General features: G+C 42.5%; 1 protein-coding gene across 11 annotated transcripts in view; it reads right to left on the minus strand.

Moving 5' to 3' along the window:
• The window catches only part of VEPH1 (ventricular zone expressed PH domain containing 1), a 162,199-nt gene that overhangs the window by 125,449 nt on the left and 14,251 nt on the right, over nucleotides 1-22,499 (minus strand). For 5 of the 11 annotated variants that reach the window (XR_014526374.1, XM_083504052.1, XM_083504045.1 and 2 more), the window contains 3 exons: nucleotides 17,154-17,234; nucleotides 4,723-4,970; nucleotides 3,309-3,524 (listed from right to left, as the gene is read on the minus strand). Coding sequence is in view for 9 of the 11 variants with exons in the window: in XM_083504052.1 (XP_083360178.1) it covers nucleotides 3,309-3,524; nucleotides 4,723-4,860 (354 nt within the window). In the remaining 2 variants the exon portion in view is untranslated. Of the gene's footprint in view, nucleotides 1-3,308; nucleotides 3,525-4,722; nucleotides 4,971-15,387; nucleotides 15,515-17,153; nucleotides 17,235-17,670; nucleotides 17,684-18,311; nucleotides 18,333-18,519; nucleotides 18,858-22,499 lie in introns of those variants that run through there. The other 6 variants (XR_014526375.1, XM_083504049.1, XM_083504048.1 and 3 more) reach the window with 5 other exon arrangements.

Consider the following 22,499-nt stretch of genomic DNA (forward strand, 5'->3'; position numbering starts at 1 on the left):
TTTAGCACCATCTTGGGATTCTCTTGGACTCTCCTTTTAATATTAGCTGTGAAAATTATCACAAGTTTTTACACGCTATTGTAGAAAAGCAGCAATGGTCCGTCTATGTAAAAACTGAAGGAATGGTTTTTCAAGACAAAGCTGCAATGTTTTGACCTGAGAGCAGCAGTAGGGGGAGGGGTGGGGTGATGGGACTCATCCAACCTCCGCTTGCAAGTGTCACTGCTGTATAGTAGAACATAGAAGGTCAAGGTGGCAGTGAGGCTGGTGCAGTGCAAACAGACCAGCAGGAGTGCTGGACTGGCTCTGTTGGTTTGCACTGAGCCAACCTCACTGCTGACTTTTTTCTACTCGCATCAGTATGCAGCAGCAAGGTGAACAACTGGGGGCCAGGTGAGCATTACCACCCACCCCACTGTCCACTATGGCCTAAAAGGTGTGCCCTGAGATCCCTCACAATGTTTCAGACGATGTGGGACCATCAATGCGGCCATGCACAGATGCACATAACTTGAGAGCTGGATCCTAGCGATGTGGAAAGCTGCATTATACCATGTCATACTATTTGCTCAGATAGACTAGTATTGTCCACTGACTGGCAGTGGCTCTCCAAGATCTCAGGTGGGTTTTCCCCCCAGTCACTGGCCACTTGATCCTTTTAACTTGAGATGCTAGGGGTGGTGAGCCAATGTTCCAAAGGCCACATGTCAGGGGTGCAAGGGGCCAGGTGCAAAAGTGAAGCCACAAAAGTGAATGTTACTAAGCCTAGTTCCTGTACACACTCACTCACCCCTCTCTGCCCTCCATCCAAGCAAAGAAGTGGCATTATTGAGCATGTTGCAGCCAGGCAAAAACACTCAAGGGTGATGGGAAGAAGTGAGGAATGTGGCCTGGGAAGAATCCTGAGGGCCAAACTGTGAAGTAGTGGGTGAACATATCAGACGACACAGTGATTCTTCAAACAGCTCTTGTTTATTCACAGGCCAGAACAGAACTGAACTGAACTGAAGGGTTCAGCCAGCCTGCTTATATAGAGCTCCACTAGAACGCAACAGTAACCATTTTCTGTAACTATCCAATCACTGAACGTCACTCTCGATCCCTTATTTGCATATGTGGACCTGAACTATCTACAGTATCCCCCTGCTGGCCCAGGGTGAGAACTTCAGTACATAACACAGACAAGAGAGGACTTGATGGGCTGCATTTGGTCTCTAGGCCCAAGGTGCTACAATTACACCTTGTGTAATCACTGTGCTACGATTACACCTGGGAACTTCTGCAGGCCACATATGTGCTCTACAATGAGCTACGATTTGTTTTGGTTTTGCACCAACACAAAAAGGCAATTGCACTTTGCAATCCCTTTCCCAATAGCTTGGATTTCTCAGGCAACTTGTACCATCTCTGGACTTTCTGGCAGGAACGGAAACTGATAGCATTTCTCTCTTTGTCTCTCTCAGGTGTACTTCTTTGTATAAAAATACTGTAATGGGAATAACTTACTTAGGAGATTGCAGCCTAAGGAGCATCAAATTCAGTGGGAGGCTTTTGATCACATGCCCCTTGTTTGCGTCTTGATTACAAGTACAACTGATTTTAAGGCAATTAATATACTCCAGGCAACAAGGCCCTTTGTTTTGACAGCGTTACAATAACAAGCGAAGTGGAGACAATGGGGGCTTGTTCTGTTTATTAAAGAGTTATATTTCTGGAAATCAACACCTGTCTTGGATCCAGGATAATTTTTTCAACTTCCATTGCATAAAATGTTTATTTGGACCTCGTCCTAGAATTCTGAAGCTGAAACAGAGAGAACTGGGCATACAGAGAGTTTTAATTTGCCACCGCACTGATGGGAAACCAGGTCTAGGAGCCCTTTTTCTCCCTCTCCAATATCATGTTCTCTACCTTTTGGATGAAAACAACCAAGAGTCAAAACAGATTAGTATGATTTTTAAAGCAAGACAAATCTTTGGGGTTAGTCCTGAATGGGAGCCAGGGTGAGATAGCAAGAAACATTTTAGTGCTGTTGAAAGTTTGCAGTCAGGAATGGCAGGATTAAGAATTAAGACTGAAAACAAGGGTGTATTCACATGACCAAGTTAGAGAACAGGAAACTTGTTGGTTTTTTCAGGTGTGTTTCACAGCGCTGCCCCCCCCCCAGCTGCTCACATCAACATAGCAATTAGTGTCTGATACACTTCAATTTGGGTACACACAGGGAGGCATTGAAACAAAGGGATGTGTTTACCCTTTGTGAAGTTGTTCGCATTTTGGCTGGAGATGACTTAGGAATGGCTTAAGGACTTCAACTGGTGTGAAGCTGGTTTTAAAAACAATGCACCAAACAATTCACAGCAAAATACAGGATATATATGCACTGATAAGGCTATGTGATAAGACACATTCACCACTGAATTCCTGGTAAAAGGTAAAGGTAAAGGTACCCCTGACCATTAGGTCCAGTCGTGGACGACTCTGGGGTTGCGAGCTCATCTTGCTCTATAGGCTGAGGGAGCCGGTGTTTGTCTGCAGACAGCTTCCAGGTCATGTGGCCAGCATGACTAAGCTGCTTCTGGTGAACCAGAGCAGCACACGGAAACACTGTTTACCTTCCCGCCAGAGTGGTACCTATTTATCTACTTGCACTTTGATGTGCTTTTGACCTGCTAGGTGGGCAGGAGCTGGGACTAACAACAGGAGCTCACCCCATCGCGGGGATTCGAATCACCGACCTTCCGATCGGCAAGTCATAGGCTCTGTGGTTTAGACCACAGCGCCACCCACATCCCTGAATGCCTGGAGATAACCCAAAAGGTGAGCTGGGCTGTGTGAGAGAGGAAGAGTTACCGCATTGGCCCGAATATAAGCCACACTTTCCCGCCAAATTCTGATCCGGAAAAGTTAAAGTGTGGCTTATATTTGCAATCGCAACCTTATGATATTGCTGCTGAAACAGCTGCCCAGGAGGGCGGGGGGGTCAGAAAAAAAGTGCAGCACCCGCCCACAACTCCCAAGCCTCCCCCAGCTGTCAAAACGAACGGGGAAGACTGCTGCTCCCAAGCCTTTGCAAAGAAAGGGGAAGGCGGGTATTGTCTTTTTTCCCTTTTCCTCCCTCCAATTTTAAAGGTGCAGCTTATATTCGTGTGCGGCTTATTTTCAGACCAATACGGTACCTGAGAAAGCCTGTGACTATGGGGAGGTTCCAAATCAAGTCTAGGGCAGTTCTCCAGTCAACCAAAAGCTGGTTGTTTGTGGAAAAAAAGCATTGCCAAGGACAATGTGCTTTGGTATAACACTCTCACCTGCAAAATGCAGCTCATAATATCAGAAGCAATCTTTGCGTGTGGTGTATCTTCATCTTTCCCCGAAGGTTTCAGATTGTGCTCTAAGCAAGATTCCCAGAGTGCAACAAGGGCTTTCCCATGTTTCTCTATGGATTCTGTTTCCCTGATGGCCGTTGTGATTCGAGTGATACAGATCTCCACAACTGCCTGGTCGTTGTCATTTGTTTGGTAGTCCTGATTGAGGCAAAACAGTTTGTGAGGCTTAGGTACGGTACTCAAGTGTCATCAGAATGAACCAAGGAGGTTAAATCTCTCCCATACACCATACCAATCTATAGCTTTAGACAGAACTTTCAATTTTATTTATGTCACTGCTCTATGAGAAGGTTTTCTCTGGATTGACATTTGCTCCCATCTAGCTCTAAAGAGCGTGTTTTCTGAGGGAAAGCGGCGTGGCAAAAGCAAAACCAGTCTGACCCAAACCTAGAAAGCATGAGACAAATGGGAAACTGCTCGGACCCTTGCTTTCTCAGTACTGGACATGCAGAAGTGTAGACGAGCCCTATAAATTGGTGACACACTGTGGATGGTACTACTTTCCTCTGATCCTACTGCCAATCAGTTTGAAGGAATGACCTCATGTGCTGGTGTTGATGTGAACTTATTATCAGCCCCTCTCACGTTCCTTCCCAATCTTTCTTTCTTCCCACCCCCCAAGCGGAAAAGGCTCAAATTCTTATTCCATCCTTTGAAAGGAAAAGGTTCTCTATCCTACTCATTTTATTCATTCCTTTCTGCCCATCTCCATAATTTTTCTTTGGGGGAATGTTGGAGAATAATGATATCTGTAATTTTCTAAGGCTTCATTCACGTGACATCTTAACTGAATTATCTGAATTTGGAAATCATATGGAAGCGTGTGTGCAACGAAAAATATGTATCACTGGTGCCCTCTAGTGGGAATTAACTTTTAGACTTTTGGTTTTTTAAGCAAAATCTTTTTATGAAATGGTTTTCAAATGTTAAGAACTAAGAGTTGGTGCAATGTAAAGGAGCACGTGCAAAATGAGGGGGGGATACCTATTTTCCCCTTCCCCACCATGCTAAAAATGGACTTCTTTTCAGGTGTACATAATTGAGGCTGGCCCATTTTGAAACCCTCACACTACTATAAAAACTATCTTGCTCGTCCCCCCCCCCCCCTTTTCTCCCATTTCAGGCAGTGGATGACTGGAAATTTATTCTCACAATAATCGTGTAAAGCTCGGTCCCATTTTACCTATGGTAAACTGAGGGTGAAATTCTGCATCCACTGTGTGTGTGTGATTGTACCCTCACATTCTTCAGCTCTTTTGAGATGCTCACGTTTTCCGATCCATTATTATACATTCCATCTCACAATCAAAGAAGGGGCAATAAATGCATTACTTACTGGAGATGAACTAATAGTTTTGATTTGCTCGAGAGCTTCTGACAGACATCCTTCTATTTCAGAATCGTCTAAGGAGAAGAGGTCCCCTGCACGGGAAAGATCCTTTTGTCCCAAAACGAGTCCAAAGAGATGGTGCATAGTTGATTGTTCGGCCAGAACGTGCTTCAGTCAATAATCCATCATCAAGAACATGCCCCTCTCCCACACATAGGATTCTTTTTCACATATTTTTGGACTTCTGCTATAATCTGAGAAGAAGAAATAGATTAACAAGAATGCTTGGCTCTATAAAAAAATTTTAAAAAAATAAATAATCATGGACATAACCACAAAGACACGAGTACTATATTAATTTTTATTACAGTTATACAGTATTTAATAGGGACACGGGTGGCACTGTGGGTTAAACCACAGAGCCTAGGGCTTGCCAATCAGAAGGTCGGCAGTTAGAATTCCAGGGTGAGCTCCCGTTGCTCAGTCCCAGCTCCTGCCAACCTAGCAGTTCGAAAGCACATCAAAGTGCAAGTAGATAAATAGGTACCGCTCCAGCGGGAAGTGTGTGTTTCTGTGAGCTTCTCTGGTTCGCCAGAAGCGGCTTAGACATGCTGGCCACATGACCCGGAAGCTGTATGCCGGCTCCCTCGGCCAGTAAAGCGAGATGAGCACCGCAACCCCAGAGTCGTCTGCGACTGGACCTAATGGTTGGGGGGTCCCTTTACCTTTTTACAGTATTTAATATTTAACACAGTACTATATTAAATTTTTAAGCATTTCAATGCAGAAGTGAAATGCACTCAACTACATATCGTAACTTATTAAAAACAATTAAATACGTTTAAATAAACAAAACAATTTATTGGTCTTTTTTCTTTTCTTAAAGCAGAATCTGTTTTTTATTCATGTAATGAGCTGCTTTGGGTCCTGCACTGGGAGAAAGGCAGGATATAAAATAAATAAATATTCCCCACCCATCTAACCAGGTTATGAAATTAGATGTGTTTTGCCGAAGATAAATAACGGAATAGCAAGATCTGCCCCAAACTTTCTTGATTTCAACAGGAATTATATGCTGATGATGGAAGCATTACAGAAAATATATGGAGCATTAAAGAACAAAGAAGATGCCAATGGTGAGGAAATATACTAGTGAATGGTAAGACAACAGGAATACTCCTTTGACCCTAAAAGGCAAAACCACATGTGCTTCTCAGAAACATTTGCAGCAAATATTTTCTGTGCGTTATTAAGATCCCTCCCACCCTGCCTCCAGTAAGAAGGGCTGGAAACTTACGATACTTAAAATGAAAAGTTATACTTGGGGGAGCGGAGGGGGAACCATATTCTATGCTATGCAAAGTGATCACAAGTAGACCTTTAGTTCGTCAGGCTGAGTTGGTTTTCGTGAGAAAGTGCATTTCATCTGCTTTCCCTGCCCTTGTCAAATTCGCTGCTATCTGCATATTCTTAATTTGTGACTGCAATGTTGTGATTTTTGCATTGTTGTAATATTTTTATTTTGCAGTTTTAACTGATGGGAGCCACTTTGTGCAACGCATATCTGTTAGAAAGGTGGGGGACAAATCAACTATATAGACTCCTTAAGCTTTGAATTGATACCCCCCTATTCAATGGGTTCATGCATGAGTTCTGTTGTACAATGGAACCCACATGCACAAGCACCAGAGGAAGGGGCGATTGCTTAATGGCCCAGCAGATGTTTTGCACTGAGGTTGCAGGTTCACTATCCAGCATCTCAAGTTAAATGGAACCCTGGCAGAAGACTAAGGAAGGCCAATACAAGTCAGAAAGGCCAGGCGTTTCATTCCTTATGAGGTCGTATTATCTCTTCATACATTTCAATGGAAAATAAAATTTGGAATTCCCATTATTTTGGGCTGGAACCATGTGTTAGCATCTAACTGCAAGGCTTTTGAGCTAACGTCCCCATGTATTTTGATAGAATGGAGCAGAATGGAGCACTTTCATTGGTGAAAGCACTCTCCTCCGTTGGCATTTATTTGTCCTCCCTCTAGTTTGTGCCATAGTACAGTGGTGGAGCATTCCCCGCTGGCACAAGAGGCAGGCATGCGCCTGTAGGAACTAAGCAGGGCCAAGCTGCATCTGGCCACACAGCGGAGAGCACGGCCGCCCGACTCAGATAATGCTGCTCTGCTTTGAGAGGTGCACTCACGGCACCCTGCAAGCCCAACATCGCTTTGCGAGACTCGCAAAAACGGAGCAGGGCTGGCAGGGCACATTCCTGTTGCATCCTCCTCAAGCCGCCAGCTCAAGCCTGTTGCGTCCTCCTCCACCAGCTGGGGAGCAGGTGAGAAGGACGCAACAGCTCATTGCACTCTGCAAACACAGCACTGCTGTGTGCCCTGCCCTGTGCATCCTTCTCAACTGCCCCTCAGGCTGCAGCGTGCCGTGAGAAGCACAACAGCTCACGACATGGCAGGGTGTCAGGAGGAATGTGCCCCTGCCAGCACCCCCATGTTACCCCTCTGCCATGATAGAATATGTTGTTGGACCTATTTATCCAGACTTTCTCTACAGATGCACACAGCAGGAGCCCACAATGGACCCCTCCTGCAGAGTCTGGATCTTGCATCCCCAATCTAATCCTTGTCTTTTGCAGCCTGATCATGCCCTGTCATTAGGGCAAGGGCACCTTACTTGCCAGCAACAGCAACAGCCAAGTTGAAGGGTCTCTCTCTCTCTCTCTCACACACACACACACACGTACGTCACTGATGGCTGTGCAATTATAGCAGCTACACAGGCCATGGTGCAAACAACAACCTCCTGTAAAAACTCACTTAGCCAGGTCTGTGCAATATGTATAGCACATTTTTAAAAGAAAACAAATGTCAAGGGTAGCCACATAAACCTGCAGGATCTGGGTTCAGTCAACTTTTCAACTGCTAGCAATCTGTCATCATGAGGATATTTTTAAAAAATACAACAGGACTTAGAAAAGAAGAAGCCTCAATATTTTGCATTCAGCAAAAAACCCACCTATATAATATATATATATAAAAGAACCTATTGGTTTTTGCTTTTCCTGGCTTCGTACCTGAAATAATAACAGATGGTGTGCCATCAGGCTTCCTGCAACTCGATCTCTTCAGTGTATAATTAGAATTAGAGGCAAATGTACCTCTTTTCAGCAGAGTTTTGCTCTAAACAAATAGCTGGTTTATACATCATGGCAAGGTTTGCACACGACTGCCATGGGAGTATACAGTAGCCTAAAGTACAGTAGCCTGATGGGAGCATCGGTTCACACAAACACCTTTACCATATGAGCACAGCACAAAAGCGATCTGACAGCCGCCCCACAAACTTCCAGATTGAGTTCAGGGCCGCTCCTGAGCTCTCAGCTGTGATGTATGAAGAAGAGCCAGTGTAGCGTAGTGGTTTGATTGTTGGATTAGGATGTGGGAGAGCAGGGTTCAAAGCCCCACTGAGCCATGAAACTCACTGGATGCTCCTGGGCCACTCACAGTATCTCAGACCAATTTACCTCCCAGGGCTGTTCTGAAGATAATTAACAAGGAGACCTACAGGTGCCACCTTGAGCTCCTTGGAAGATGGGTGCAATATATTGTAATGATAAATATAAACATGAATTCAGCACATCTCAGAACTCATGTTGTCAATGTTAGCACATTGTACACTGGACACACACGCACCCAACAGTGCCTGTGGTATAAAGTCAGGCTTACAATCCCGCTTACAATTTGCAAAAGTCTGCGGCTGGCTGCCTTAGTAGAGTAGAGAGATAACCACTCCAAGGCACAAGCAATGCCACTCTCTAATTTTTTAATCTGGCATGTGCCCGCTAATGAACTGATGGATTTAATAAAATAAAAAAAAATCTCATGTCACTAATCTCATGGGCTAATTGACACCCAGAGCAAAAAAGCAAGTTTGCCTATTCACCCTTGTGATTGTTATTCTCTCTGAGTGATACTCTTATCACTGATAAGAGGGCTATGTGAATATCCTAAATGCAATCCAACTTCTTACTTCCCTATGACCCTTCTCTTTACCCTGCTAAAGAAAAGCAGCCCCTTTTCAGTTCTTGGCAACACTGCACATGGAAGTATAAGCTAAATTTTTAAAATGCTACCTTGCTTTGCACACTCACTTCCCTGTCCATTGCAATCCAGTCTTGTGTATATACTGATATATATATATATATATATATATATATATATATATATATACACACACACACACACACACACACCGTATTTTTTGCACCATAACACTCACTTTTTTCCTCCTAGAAAGTAAGGGGAAATATCTGTGCGTGTTATGGAGCGAATGCCAGCGGGTGGCAGGGGGGATCTGCTGCAGTCATGAGCAGAGGATCCATGGTTCCCTTTCCTTCCCTCCTCCGTGGTTACAAAGCACGGATCCACATGGCTCCTCAGGATTTTTGCATTGGGCTACTCCAAACTGTCAGATCACATGTCTGTGGCCACAGCATGAACCACAAAAATCATATATCCACTATTTCATTTAGAATATTTTTTTTCTTGTTTTTCTCCTCTAAAAACTACGTGCGTGTTATGGTCTGGTGCGTGTTATAGAGCGAAAAATACGGTGTGTGTGTGTGTGTGTGTGTGTGTATATATATATATATATATATATATCAGTATATATCAGTGTGTGTGTGTGTGTGTGTGTGAATGATAGGCCACATTATGGAATGGAAGCCACCTTCCCATTTATATAATTCTGCTAGGCATGCAGTAGGAAGAGGTCACCTCCAGCACACATTTCACTGCCAGTACCTTTCAGTCCTGGTACAAAATGTAGTCACAGCGGCTCTAAGCTCAAAAAGCACACAGTCTTTTCCTGACTCTTCCTGAGAAAAACATTCAAATTGTATCTCACCTAAAATGTCAGTCTGACCTTTAACTGCAAAGCTGGAAGAGTAAAATAGTTTGTACTGAACCACCTCCTTCCATTAGTCCCAATGACACTGATTTAATACCATTCATGTCAATAGAAGTTAAAAAGAAAATTGTGTAGAACACAATAAAGTATAGTGGCAGGAAATGCCTCTATAAAAACATCCAGTTTGTGTATTATTTTTCCTGCCATAAAATGGACACCTGTCATCTTTTCCTCTTGCCCTTTTAAAAACTAATATTACAGAGTTATCCATAAATGAGTATGCATCTTGGTAATTAACAAACACAGCCTAGCAATAAAACAAGAGGCAGGGGGTAAATCAAAACTGCACTGCCAAGTCAGGTTCTCTGTCTGATTCAGTAGCCTAAATGACAAAACACTTGAAATTAACAAAAGTACTGTGGCATGAGAAAACAGGTTCAAAATAGAGGTGCTTTTTCAGCATTTCTGATTTTACTTTAGAAAGGAACCCTTTTAGAAAGGAAGCATATACAATGCTTTACCTGAACATGACTCCAGAACAGCATCCACAGGTAGGGTTTTTTGGTTTCTCTCTCTCTCTTTTTTTTTTGCAGCGGCAAAGTTGCGTATTTTAGGAATCAGGGTTGATGTGCAGCTTTGCCTGTTTGTTGCAACAGTCCAGCATCCAAGGGCACAACAAGTGGAAAGTTATGGAATCTACTGTTAACGCAGTGAACCTGAAGCTGTTAATTACAGGGCCACGAATAAAGAATTTGAGGAATGCAGCCTAAAGCAGCCTTAAAAAGTTACCAAGGGCTTCGTCAGGTGACCAGAAAGGACCTAAAAGCAGAGCAGCCTTAACTGTGAATGAAAGCCTCTATTATTGGGACAAAAGCCGAAAAAGCCTGTTCGACTTGAGTGCCTGTTGTTTCCAGTGGATAAAAGAGAGCTCTCTGTTGATGGAAAACTATCCTCTCCTGGGAAGAAACCCCAGTGGGCTTGCAATATTTTTTGTTCTTTGAAAGAGAGCAAATGAATGAAACTTCTATGGAGAAGCCATTATTTCTCCAAAGAATAAAACAGCTCATGAATACAAAAAAGGCCTGAAGGAGCTGCCTGCAGCCCTCTTGGGTCAGTTTATGATATGTAATACCCACAACCCCAACATATTTGTGCACTTCAACATGAACATGTCATAGCACTGCAACTCAGGAAGCCTCTACACACAGAGAGAGTTCAATTGGTTTGTCATTTCCTCGAAACCAGGGAATCTTGGGAACTGTAGTTCTGTGCAGATTTTAACAAGAGAATTATCAGTGCCCTCAGTTCTCAGGACTGGAGTAGCCATAGCAACAGAGCTCTTCTGAAGCCAATATAACAAGGCTGGCCTACCCATGCCACCTCATGAGAAGAGAAGACTCCCTGGAAAAGACCCTGATGTTGGGAAAGATGGAGGGCACAAGGTGCGGCAACCACCTCAGGCGGCAGTATCAACGGCGGGGGGCACACTTTTTTGAAAAAATCCTAATGTGTAATACGGCCCCAGTATTACAATTCCTGAATTCGTTTCAGCCTCTCGTTTCTTTATACATTCCAGGAATAAACACAAGATGGAAGTGAAATGAAGCGTCAGCAACTGCTGTCAAAATCAGTGTTTCTCATCTTGGCCCACCATCATTTTGTCCAAGGATAGGGAACTCTCCAGATAGCTGCTCTCCAGATGTAGATCCACTCCCACTAACCCCAGCCAGCATGGCCAATGTTCAGGGATGATGGGAATTATAATCCAACAACATCTGGAGGGTCACAGATTTCCCAGCCCAATAGGAGGCTGGTGAGTGGAATCCACAGCTTTTGATTTTCACATTACAGTGCGGCGCAGCCCTTACCACAAGATCGTGTTTCTTTAAAAACATGGAAAGCTGTCTTAGTCAACCATTGATCCATCCAGCCTGGTGCTGTCTGCTTTGACTGACAATGGTTTTTTGGGGTCTTGGGCAGTGGCCTTTCTTCATCTTTTCAACTAGAGATGTCCAGGAATAAATCTGGGACCTTTGCATGTGCTCTACTGCTAAACTCTAGTTCTTCCCTGAAGGAGGGTTTTTTTTGGGGGGGGGATTCATCCCAGATGTATTTTGCAATGTGTTTATTAGGTATATATGACACAATATAAGGTGTGCTGCCTGCCTCTGGGGCCTATATAAGCCTTGTGTCATTTACCTCTTATCACTAGAGCCTGAATAGAACTAGATTAAGTGATTTATAGCACAAAGCAAACTTGCCGGCTTACATTTTTTGCCCCTTTGCTTTAAGGAAACAGGAACAATTCTAAGAAAAATGCATTTGGCTCAAGCAGTTATTTAAGGAAGTTATAAATGAGACTTGCCCTTTTAGGTGTAACATGTTTCAGTCAAAGGTTTTTCCCTCAAGCTTTGTTTTTTCCTCCTAATATTTTCTTCCAGAAAAATAAAACCTTCTTCCTCATGCTAACTGAACAAGAGAATAATTGTTACATGTTTTGAAGGCAACTTCTACATATTTGAAATTTATCACTTGCCCTCCCTGCTCTCCTTAATTTTCTTCACGTTAACTAGCAAACATTCACTTCCTTCAACCTTTCATTTTATGTCTTGCTTCTCAACCTTCTCCAAAAAAGACCTTACTGTTCAGGTACTGTACTTACATATGGGAGAAGAGGGTATTCTTGATAAACTGATCCCAAGTTGTTTAGGGCTTTAAAGATTAAAACCAGTACTTTAAATTGGGCCCACAAATGGATGGGGAGCCAGGGCAGCTGACAAGGACAGACATAAATGGTCAAAGGGACCGGTACCACTTAATAACCTTGCAGTATTAGTCTGAGCTAACTGTTCCAGACCATCTTTAAAGGCAGCCCCATCCACCACACATTACATTAGTCTAAACAGGAGGTTACCAGAGCATGGGCTAATTGCAGCCCAGGCTCTCTCCTTCCAGCTTAGATCACAGCTGGTATATGAGATGAGGCAAACTGTGTGGAGGTTTCAACAACACACATTTAAAACTAGCTTTTACATTCTGATAGTTTATGTCCGTGCCTTTAAAAGTAACATAGCAGCAATATGTTTGCAGGGAATGTTTTGCCCAAGGATGGTGGGGCTACCTAACTTGACTGTGGGGAAAGTAGCTTCTAGACAGTGGGATGAACCCAACACAACAATGTCTCACCTGATGGCCTGTTTGTTCTGATGCTGAAAACAGATGTGTGAATCTACATTCTACACAATTTATTAATCACAAATTCTCTAACCGAACCTTAAATATGAAACACAACCCAGACCTGACTTTGTTCAACATAAATGTCATGTTTGCATTGATTTTAATGAAATGATGCAGGCATTCTGGCTAGCAAGGTTTATGCTAAAACTAGACTGGTTTCAATCCTTCATCAGACACGTGGCAAATTGTAACTTTTGAGTACCAAGTGTTCATTTTCTCATTCTGGATAATATTAAAGTCCTATCAGGGGAAAAGGCAAGGTATAAATAAATAACTATATAATAGTAATAATAATAAATTTTCCTCTTTGGCCATAACATGTTTGCCATCCTTTGCATCCTTCCAGAGCAACATAAGTTGTTTTATTTTTATTGTTGTAGAATTCATAGAATCTCCCAGGCAACTTTTCAACAACATTCACAAATATGTTTCCAGTGAAAGGAAAGGATTAACAATATCTTGAAAGAGAGCATCTTACTTCCACAAAGCATGTATGGTCTACTGCAGTTCCCATGGGATCAGACACATACATTGAGACACTTCCTACAAAACAGCCATTGTTTCTTACATGTCTCTCAGTTTCCTTCTGTCACGACGGGTTCCTGCCCTTCATTTTGACTAACCAGGCCATAGACAGCATGTAAACTCACGTAAGCAAATAAAGATGCCAGCTGCAACCAAAGTATTCAGCGAAGTGATTCAGTCCAAGTTGTTCTGCATATGTTTTATACTTTGCACTTGTAAATTCAGCTCTTTATACTGCTTATAGTTAATGAAGCTGTTCCCAAGAGTTAGTTTTCATCTATATGGTTCACTATACAGTGGTACCTCGGGTTACATACACTTCAGGTTACATACGCTTCAGGTTACACACTCCGCTAACCCAGAAATATTGCTTCAGGTTAAGAACTTTGCTTCAGGATAAAAACAGAAATCGGGCTCCGGCGGCCCGGCGGCAGCAGGAGGCCCCATTAGCTAAAGTGGTACCTCAGGTTAAGAACAGTTTCAGGTTAAGAACAGACCTCCGGAACGAATTAAGTACTTAACCCGAGGTACCACTGTACACACACTGTCATTTTCAGCTACAAATTTCACATTACTAACTTAAAAGATTCCTTACCATATTGAAAGGGGGAGATTTATTACAGAGGGAAAGTTATTATAAAGATGGTTTTCTTATAGTAGAGTCTAATTTGGGGGTATATACCGTATTTTTCGCTCTATAACACGTACCCGACCATAACACGCACGTAGTTTTCAGAGGAGGAAAATCCGTAGGCATGCCACCCGTAGGCATTCCCTCCAAAACACGCACAGACATTTCCCCTTACTTTTTAGGAGGAAAAAAGTGAGTGTTATGGTGCAAAAAATACGGTACATGTCTTTCATTGTCGTTAGAGCTTATGTTCCTGTAGATGGGCAAAACCCAAAGATCCACAGTGGTAGAGTATGTGTTTTGCAAGCCTGAGATTCCAGGTTTAGTCCCTGGCATCTCCAGGTAGAACAACCGGGAATGTCCCATCTGGAACCCTGGAGAGCTGCTGCCAGTCATTGCAGACAAGCTGAGCTAGATCAGCCTTTCTCAACCTTGGGTACCCAGAAGTTGTTGGACTACAAATCCCATCATCCGTGACCACTGCTCCTGCTAGCTAGGGGTGATGGGAGTTGTAGTCCAACAAATCTGGGGACCCAAGGTTAAGAAAGGCTGGGCTAGATAGACCAGAAGTCTGACTTATTATATTACATTCTAGACCCATTTAGGGGCTGCCTCTGCTGCAGCGCTGGTAGGAAACGAAAAGTTGGAAATCGACAATATGCAAGAGTTTCTTTAAATCTCAGCGTACATTTTAGCATCCTTCTGGTGTGGCCAACTTGAAAGGCTGCCTTCTCTCATATGAACCTGTCCAAACACTGCAGTTATTCAGAATGCCTTGCTTCACATCCTGTTATGTTCAGAGGCTCATCAGGCTGCTGGAGTGCAAGACAGGATCTTGTCGTTTGTTGTGCCCACAACTCCCAGGCAGCCAGATGGACCTTTCTTCATGTTTTTTTTTAAAATGAATTTAAAAACAAAAACAAAACAAAACCACATACACACACCTTTGCTTCACCAGATCTCTGCTAGTCTGGGGTTTTATTCCTCTTCTGTGAAATCTTTTGATAGCTTTAATTTTAGGGGATTAAAAAAATTAGTGACTGTATTTTTTTAACCTTATGTTTGTATTTAATGATGTTTTAAACTTTTTGATGATTAAAAGATGCCCTGAAGGTCAATCTGGGCAGAAAACTGATGTAAAAATATTTAAATACAATAAATAAGATTTTTTTTAAAAGGGTTTTTCAAAATACTGGTGTTCAGCATCAGGGATGGGCAGAACAGCTGGAACCCAACAGGTGTGAGGCACAGTGTAGAAAAAGATAGACTTTACCTCCTCTCCAGACACCACTATGGGTGACATGATAAAATACAGTTTCACTGGTTGGGCCACTAACATATTTCCTGGTTGGTAGGCCTACCTGTATCCAAATTACCCAGCGTCAGTTTCTGGTGATGCCTCATAGGTAAATAGTTTGACTTCAGAGGAATAGAAGGACTGACCTAGTCCACTGAAAGCCTCCAGTTCTACATTCCAGTTTTTGAACACTAATCAATTATAGAAAGAAAAAACAAATCAATCAGATGTAGATGCTTAGGGAGCAATCCTAAATATGGAAGCCAGCATAAATTATGATGGTTTAAATTAAGATGGCATAAAGTATGCTAGATCCAAACTCTGTTCAGGGGCAGGGCTACTATTGGCTGGAGCTGGCCTAAATCCCAGCAGAAGCTGTAAAATAGTTTGTTAAAGTAAAGGGACCCTGACCATTAGGTCCAGTCGTGACCGATTCTGGGGCTGCGGCGCTCATCTCGCTTTATTGTCCGAGGAAGGTGGCGTACAGCTTCCGGTTCATGTGGCCAGCATGACTATGCCGCTTCTGGCGAACCAGAGCAGCGCACGGAAACGCCGTTTACCTTCCCGCCGGAGAGGTACCTATTTATCTACTTGCACTTTGACGTGCTTTTGAACTGCTAGGTTGGCAGGAGCTGGGACCAAGCAATGGGAGCTCACCCCGTCATGGGGATTCAAACTGCTGACCTTCTGATCAGCAAGTCCTAGGCTCTGTGGTTTATCCCACAGCGCCACCCAAAATAGTTTGTTACAGCCCCCTTTTTACTGGATTAATTTATGCCACATCATGTGACAATGCTGGAGAAACTTAGGATCCAGCCTAAAACTTCCTCCTGTCCCACTCCACAACACCCTCAGAATGCCTGCTTTTCAGCACTTATATCAGCTTAAGAACCACCAGGCTTGGTTCAGCCAGCTGTGTCCCAGCTGAGCCAAGCTAAGAAGTAGATATGCTCAGCTGGAGATCTGCTAGACCCTAACCTGGGGGATATAGCTTTAGGATTGTCTTTAGTCTATATAATATTTAGCATGAGGATGTAGTCTTCCTTCCTTGACAAAAGGAGGTCATAAAATCCACTCCACTTTGTTAAATTAAAATACAGTGGTACCTCAGGTTAAGTACCGGTACTTAATTCGTTCCGGAGGTCCGTTCTTAACCTGAAACTGTTCTTAACCTGAAGCACCACTTTAACTAATGGGGCCTCCTGCTGCTGCTGCGCCACCACAGCACAATTTCTGTTCTTATCCTGAAGCAAAGTTCTTAACCTGAAGCGCTATTTCTGGCTTAGTGGAGTGTGTAACCTGAAGAGTATGTAACCCGAGGTACCACTGTAAACCTACATTTTAAAGGCTATGAATATATTATATATTTTTATTTGTGAGGTGATTCTTCAGCCAGAATCAGAAGCAAACACTGCCCCCTTTTAACCATTAGATTAGAAACATGACCAACACCTGGGATCAGGTACAGGCAATATGTCCTTCCGAATTTAGTTGACCAACATAAATGCCCATAATCAGGTTATTACAGGACAACAGTTCTTTGAGGACTATCGCCTGAAATGCTGAAACAAATGTAGCTAACTTTTGTTACAGTATTTGAGCCGCTCATGTATCCTTCTGAGCTGTTTAGTGACAACTGAGCAGTAACAATACATTTGCAGAAGATGAAGGAATATCACAATGTTATTTTATAATCTTCTACAGTACTTTGCAATACTTCTGCATTGAATATTCAATCACAAATTAATGTTTCTATAAAGAGTTGAAGGTTAAGAGGTGCAGAGTTGACAAAACGTAAGTAAATAAGGATATAACCCTAGAAACACTTACCTGGGAGTAAGCCCCACTGAATTTATGGGGCTGAATTCATGCTGGATTGCGCTGTTAGCATGAAGTCTTGTATTCACTGACCTGGAAGTGTGGGTGGGGAGAAATTCAATTCAGTTCACATTTAAAGGTGAACCAACCTAATTCATACATTGCTAAACAAATTTGTAAACCGAAATACAGCTATCCTTTGAAATTCACACTTCTCCAAATTTTGCAGTGCAGTTCTCCAGCCAAGTAATATGTACCAAGAGACATATACTTGCGTAAAGCGTGCATAAAAATAATATATTAGTGAAAAATAATATACAAAAATGCATTATATTTGGGGGAAAATCCATATGCAAAAAACATTACATTGTGCAAAATTGCATAAAAAATGCATATCTTAGGGAAAATTTGCACTATAATTCTGCTTACTTTTCACAAGAATTTTTTTAAAATTGGAAACTGATATCAAAATATGGAGAAATGAACTTAAAATGGGAACAATGAGAAACCAAAATACAATTCCACATACAATCTGGGAGTAAGCCCCTTTGAACACAATGAAACTTACCTCTGAGTAAGCATGCATAACATGTTGTTGTTAGTTATTATTTATTTTCATAATATTTAGTGTATTAGTACTTAGGTGAGCCAAAACAGTTCTAGACACGTTACAAACTTATAGCTAAACTTGATTTTGGTTTAAACTGGAGGCAGACAGAATGAAGCATCCCAGAGAAGCCTAAACTCAGAAAAAGTTCAATTCAAAATATCACAATCAGTCGACTGGGACCCTCAGAATCCATTGTGAGTGGATACTACATAGCGTTTCCTCAATGCTCTTGGGGTCTGCCTCAGTGACTGGCAACTAGACATCTATTAAAGAAACTCTGCAATGAAACAATGATATTTTTGTTCTCCTAAACTGAACTTGCCCCCAAATTAAGGCTGCCACAATACAGCATTTTGTAAACAAAGGCGGCGGGAGAGAAAATGCGTTGTCCTGGAGAACTGAAGTGAAATTAAGAAAGGTGAAAAGAATCCATCTATATGTACACAGTGAAACATTGCGGTCTAAACAGAGCCTGCTTCCTCTTCCAGTAGCATCTGAACCCAATTCACGCCATAGCCAGCCCACATATTAAAGAGCAACGTTAATGCCAGTTCACACACAAACATCTGTAGCAATAGCCATGTCGTTTCCCAAACCGCCACAACTTCTAAGGTTGCGTTTTATGCTCCCTCAGAAATCAACTTTGGTGTTTTGACATGCAGAAATCTGAGGCTCTGCCCCCCCCCAACCCCGCACACAATTCATTATTCATCAGTGAAAAAAACTAATAGGAATGCATATTGGTTTAAGTTAATAGTCATTCATTACCTCACAGAAAGAGGGGCAAACAACCCCTCTGCAAAGCATTAATAATTGAAGAGAAAACAGTCAAGCCTTTGGAGAAATTCTGATAAAATCCATTACAACTGTCAGAGTCCCCCTGCCAACCCCCTGCCTCTGGTATGTGAAGCTGCTGGCTGAATGTTCTGCCTTGTCAAACCAACCGTACAGTCTATTCAGTTACCCTGGAGTTGTCATGTGGAATCAAGCAAACAAATATCTTCCCTCTGTTTCTCTCCCCAAACTCCGCCACTCCAAAACCAGATTAATTGGTTACAAAACTTAAGTGGCCAGAGTGAAAAAGGCAACAGGAGTAGATTTGCGCCTTTGAATCATTACAGTTCTAATAGTACAGGGTTGGGGTTCTTTGTTTTGTTTTTCTTCCTGAAAGAGGAGATGAGTGCTTCTCTATTCAGTTAATGAATAAACTGCTCAACGTAGCAAAGAGCATTTTTTAGAAGTTAATATAAGTCGTAGGGCCTCTTATCAGGGAAAGAAAAGTTAGGAGACTGAACTTTTTCTCTCTTTTTTTTTTAAGGAATACAAGAGGCTAAAGAAGGAGAGTGGAGAGCCTTTCAAAAACAGTAGCTGGCATTGCACCAAACCCCCAATTTAAAACTTAAAGTGTTATGTGGATTTATGCAAACGCTGGATCCTTGGATATGACAGACTGTGTTGGCATGACCTATATAGCCCTAATAGGACTGGCTTCTGAGGGCAGCCAGTTTGAGCAACTGTCAGATGCATTTATGGGAAGGGCAATAGCTTAAGCAGTACAGCATTTCTCTTGCAAGCAGGTCCCAGGTTCAGTCACTGGCATCTCCAAGTGCGGACAATAGTCGACGTATTATAACGCAGCATCATTTTTTTTCCATTTGGCAAAAGATCCAGTGGCCACAAAATTAAAAGACGCCTGCTTCTTGGGAGAAAAGCAATGACAAACCTAGACGGCATCTTAAAAAGCAGAGACATCACCTTGCCAAGAAAGATCTGTATAGTTAAAGCTATGGTTTTCCCAATAGTGATGTACAGAAGTGAGAGCTGGACCATAAAGAAGGCTGATCGCCGAAGAATTGATGCTTTTGAATTATGGTGCTGGAGGAGACTCTTGAGAGTCCCATGGACTGCAAGAAGATCAAACCTATCCATTCTTAAGGAAATCAGCCCTGAGTGCTCACTGGAAAGACAGATCCTGAAGCTGAGGCTCCAATACTTTGGCCACCTCATGAGAAGAGAAGACTCCCTGGAAAAGACCCTGATGTTGGGAAAGATGGAGGGCACAAGGAGAAGGGGACAACAGAGGACGAGATGGTTGGATAGTGTTCTCGAAGCTACCAGCATGAGTTTGACCAAACTGCGGGAGGCAGTGGAAGACAGGAGTGCCTGGCGTGCTCTGGTCCATGGAGTCACGAAGAGTCGGACATGACAAAACGACTAAACAACAACAACAACAACCAGTGGCCCTGTTCTCGTTTTGCCCAAGAATCCCAAGAAACTCAAAGGCACTATGCGAAAATTCACACATGAGATCAGAAGGGGTTCCCTGGGTGTGCCTTCTCCAAAGCTCCCCCTGGCGTACAAATCCTGGAGCTGAGCCCTCATTTGAGTCTCCTGATTTCCCCTGCCATGTCTGCTCATTAACATCGGTCCTGTCCGTTTCGCTCTCTGATTCCTACCAGGTGGTTTCCTACTAGGTGATTCCTTGCCAGTGTGGTTACTGTCAGACTAGGACCTGGGAGATCAGGCTTCAATCCCTGCTTGTCCATGATGCTTGGGCCAGTCATTGTCCCTCAGCCTAGTCCATCTCACAGGGTTGGTGTGGAGATTAAAGGAAGAGGGCAGGGGGAAAGCATGTGTGCCACCTTAAGCTCCTTGGAGGAAAAAGTGGGGTATAAATGCAATAAAATAATCAATGTCGTAAGTAGCCTGTAGCCATCAAAAACAATACCAACAGCAGGTGGATACAATCAAGGTGTGCAGGTATGAGAGATTTCCTTTGTTTCAAGGATGTTTTTGTTTTGGATATGAAAGACGCGCCAGCAGGAAGAACTTTCCCTCTGAATTCAAATAGCAGCATTGTTGGTGAAGGAGGCCATTTTCATTCTCTGCAAGGTGAAGTGGGAGGGATTATAAACCTTTTCCTCCCCACCCATTGCAGTGCCAAGGGTGCTTCACCTTTGCATGAAAGAGTGAAGCAATGATTCTTCAACATCAGCTTCGCTGGACTGGTCATGTTGTGTGGATGCCTGATTATCGTCTTCCAAAGCAACTACTCTATTCCGAACTTATAAATGGTAAGTGTAATGCTGGTGGTCAACAAAGGAGGCTCAAAGACTCTCTCAAGGCAAACCTTTAAAAAGTGTAGTATAAACACAGACAACTGGGAAACACTGGCCTGCGAGCACTCCAGTTGGAGAACAGCCGCTACCAAAGGTGTCATGGGCTTTGAAGACTCTCGAACTCGGGACAAAAGGGAGAAACGCGCTAAGAGGAAGACACGCTTGGCAAACCCTCGCCGTGATCCACTCCCACCCAGAAACCTATGTCCCCACTGTGGAAGGACATGTGGATCCAGAATTGGTCTCCATAGTCACTTACAGACTCACTGTTAAAACGTGTCCATGGAAGAAAATCTTACTTGGCTACGAGTGATCACCAAAGAAGAAGCAAATGTGTGTGTGTGTGTGTGTGTGTGTGTGTGTTAGCTGCATCCACACAATTAACGTCATGTTGAGTTTGGCCCTTAGACTGAAGTTTAAAGCATGAGCCAGTCAGATATATAAGCATATGCTCAACAATCCACTTGACATCAACAGGACTTAAAAATGCTTAACTTGGCTGGACGGTGCCCATTTATGCTAAATATAGAAACAGCCTCTTGGCCCCATTTTTGCACAGTGTCTCTTTTGTTCCCCTGTTCAGGAATGAGAATGCTTGCTAGCAAGCAAATTATGATAATTACTTGGTCTGCTGCATCCTTTGCCTGACTAGCTAGCAAGAAAAGGGGAACAATCTGTGTACATGAATGCAATTTTAAATTCACTCCAAATGCTGCTGAGATAGTGATATTGAGAAAGTTTTTCTTTATAACCTGGTTGGATAGGACTCATAAATTAGTTATGCTAGGAGTATTAGCTAATGTGGTTTTGGAATATTAGAAATAAAACACCCGCATATTTGTTTTATGGTGGATTTGCAGTTGCTTATGGCTAAGGCAAATAATTAAAATAATTGATAATCTCAGAAAGGATACCACAAAATTAGAAAAGGTGTAGAAAAGAGCAAGGAAAATTATTAAACACTTGCAACTCGATTTGTTCTTTTATAGAGAGTTGCAGTGTTGCATTTACTGTCCTAGGGCTGAAATAGAGAAACTATTTTACCTAGATGTAATTATGTACTGATAGGGAGAAAAACGTTTTAGTATTCATGACACTTAAACTAAATGAGGTATGTTAACTACTTCTCAAAGAATGCATTTTAATTTTAATAATGGTAATGCTGACACTTACAATTTCATTTTAAACTGAAACTTGCTTGTAAATAATTAACCATTATGGTCTATCAATTGAATGTTTTAATTTTAAAAATAAGCTCTGTTGATTTCATATAAGTAGGAAATCATACTGGAAACATATAATCTTGAAAGAAAGAAAAAACACCACACATTGATGCATGCCATCAGATATAAGATTATAAGATAACACACAACAAGACCAGGACTGGGTCTCTTTGCATTAGGGCCAAACCAAACAAATAAATGAAATCACATTACAAAAGAAAATGTATACACCAGACTATAGCCAGTGCTTCCCCCCCCCCTAAAATATGTTTAGGGGTACTCTCATTTTCCTACTCATATTGAAATATTGCCCCTCAATGAGACCAAACTTAAGTCCACAAAATGTTTAGGGGTATGCGTATCTCTGCGTCCTCCCAGAAAAAAGCACTGATTATAGCCTAGCCAA

Source organism: Podarcis liolepis (assembly GCF_965112155.1).
Source record: "Podarcis liolepis genome assembly, chromosome: 5".
Taxonomy (NCBI): Eukaryota; Metazoa; Chordata; class Lepidosauria; order Squamata; family Lacertidae; genus Podarcis; species Podarcis liolepis.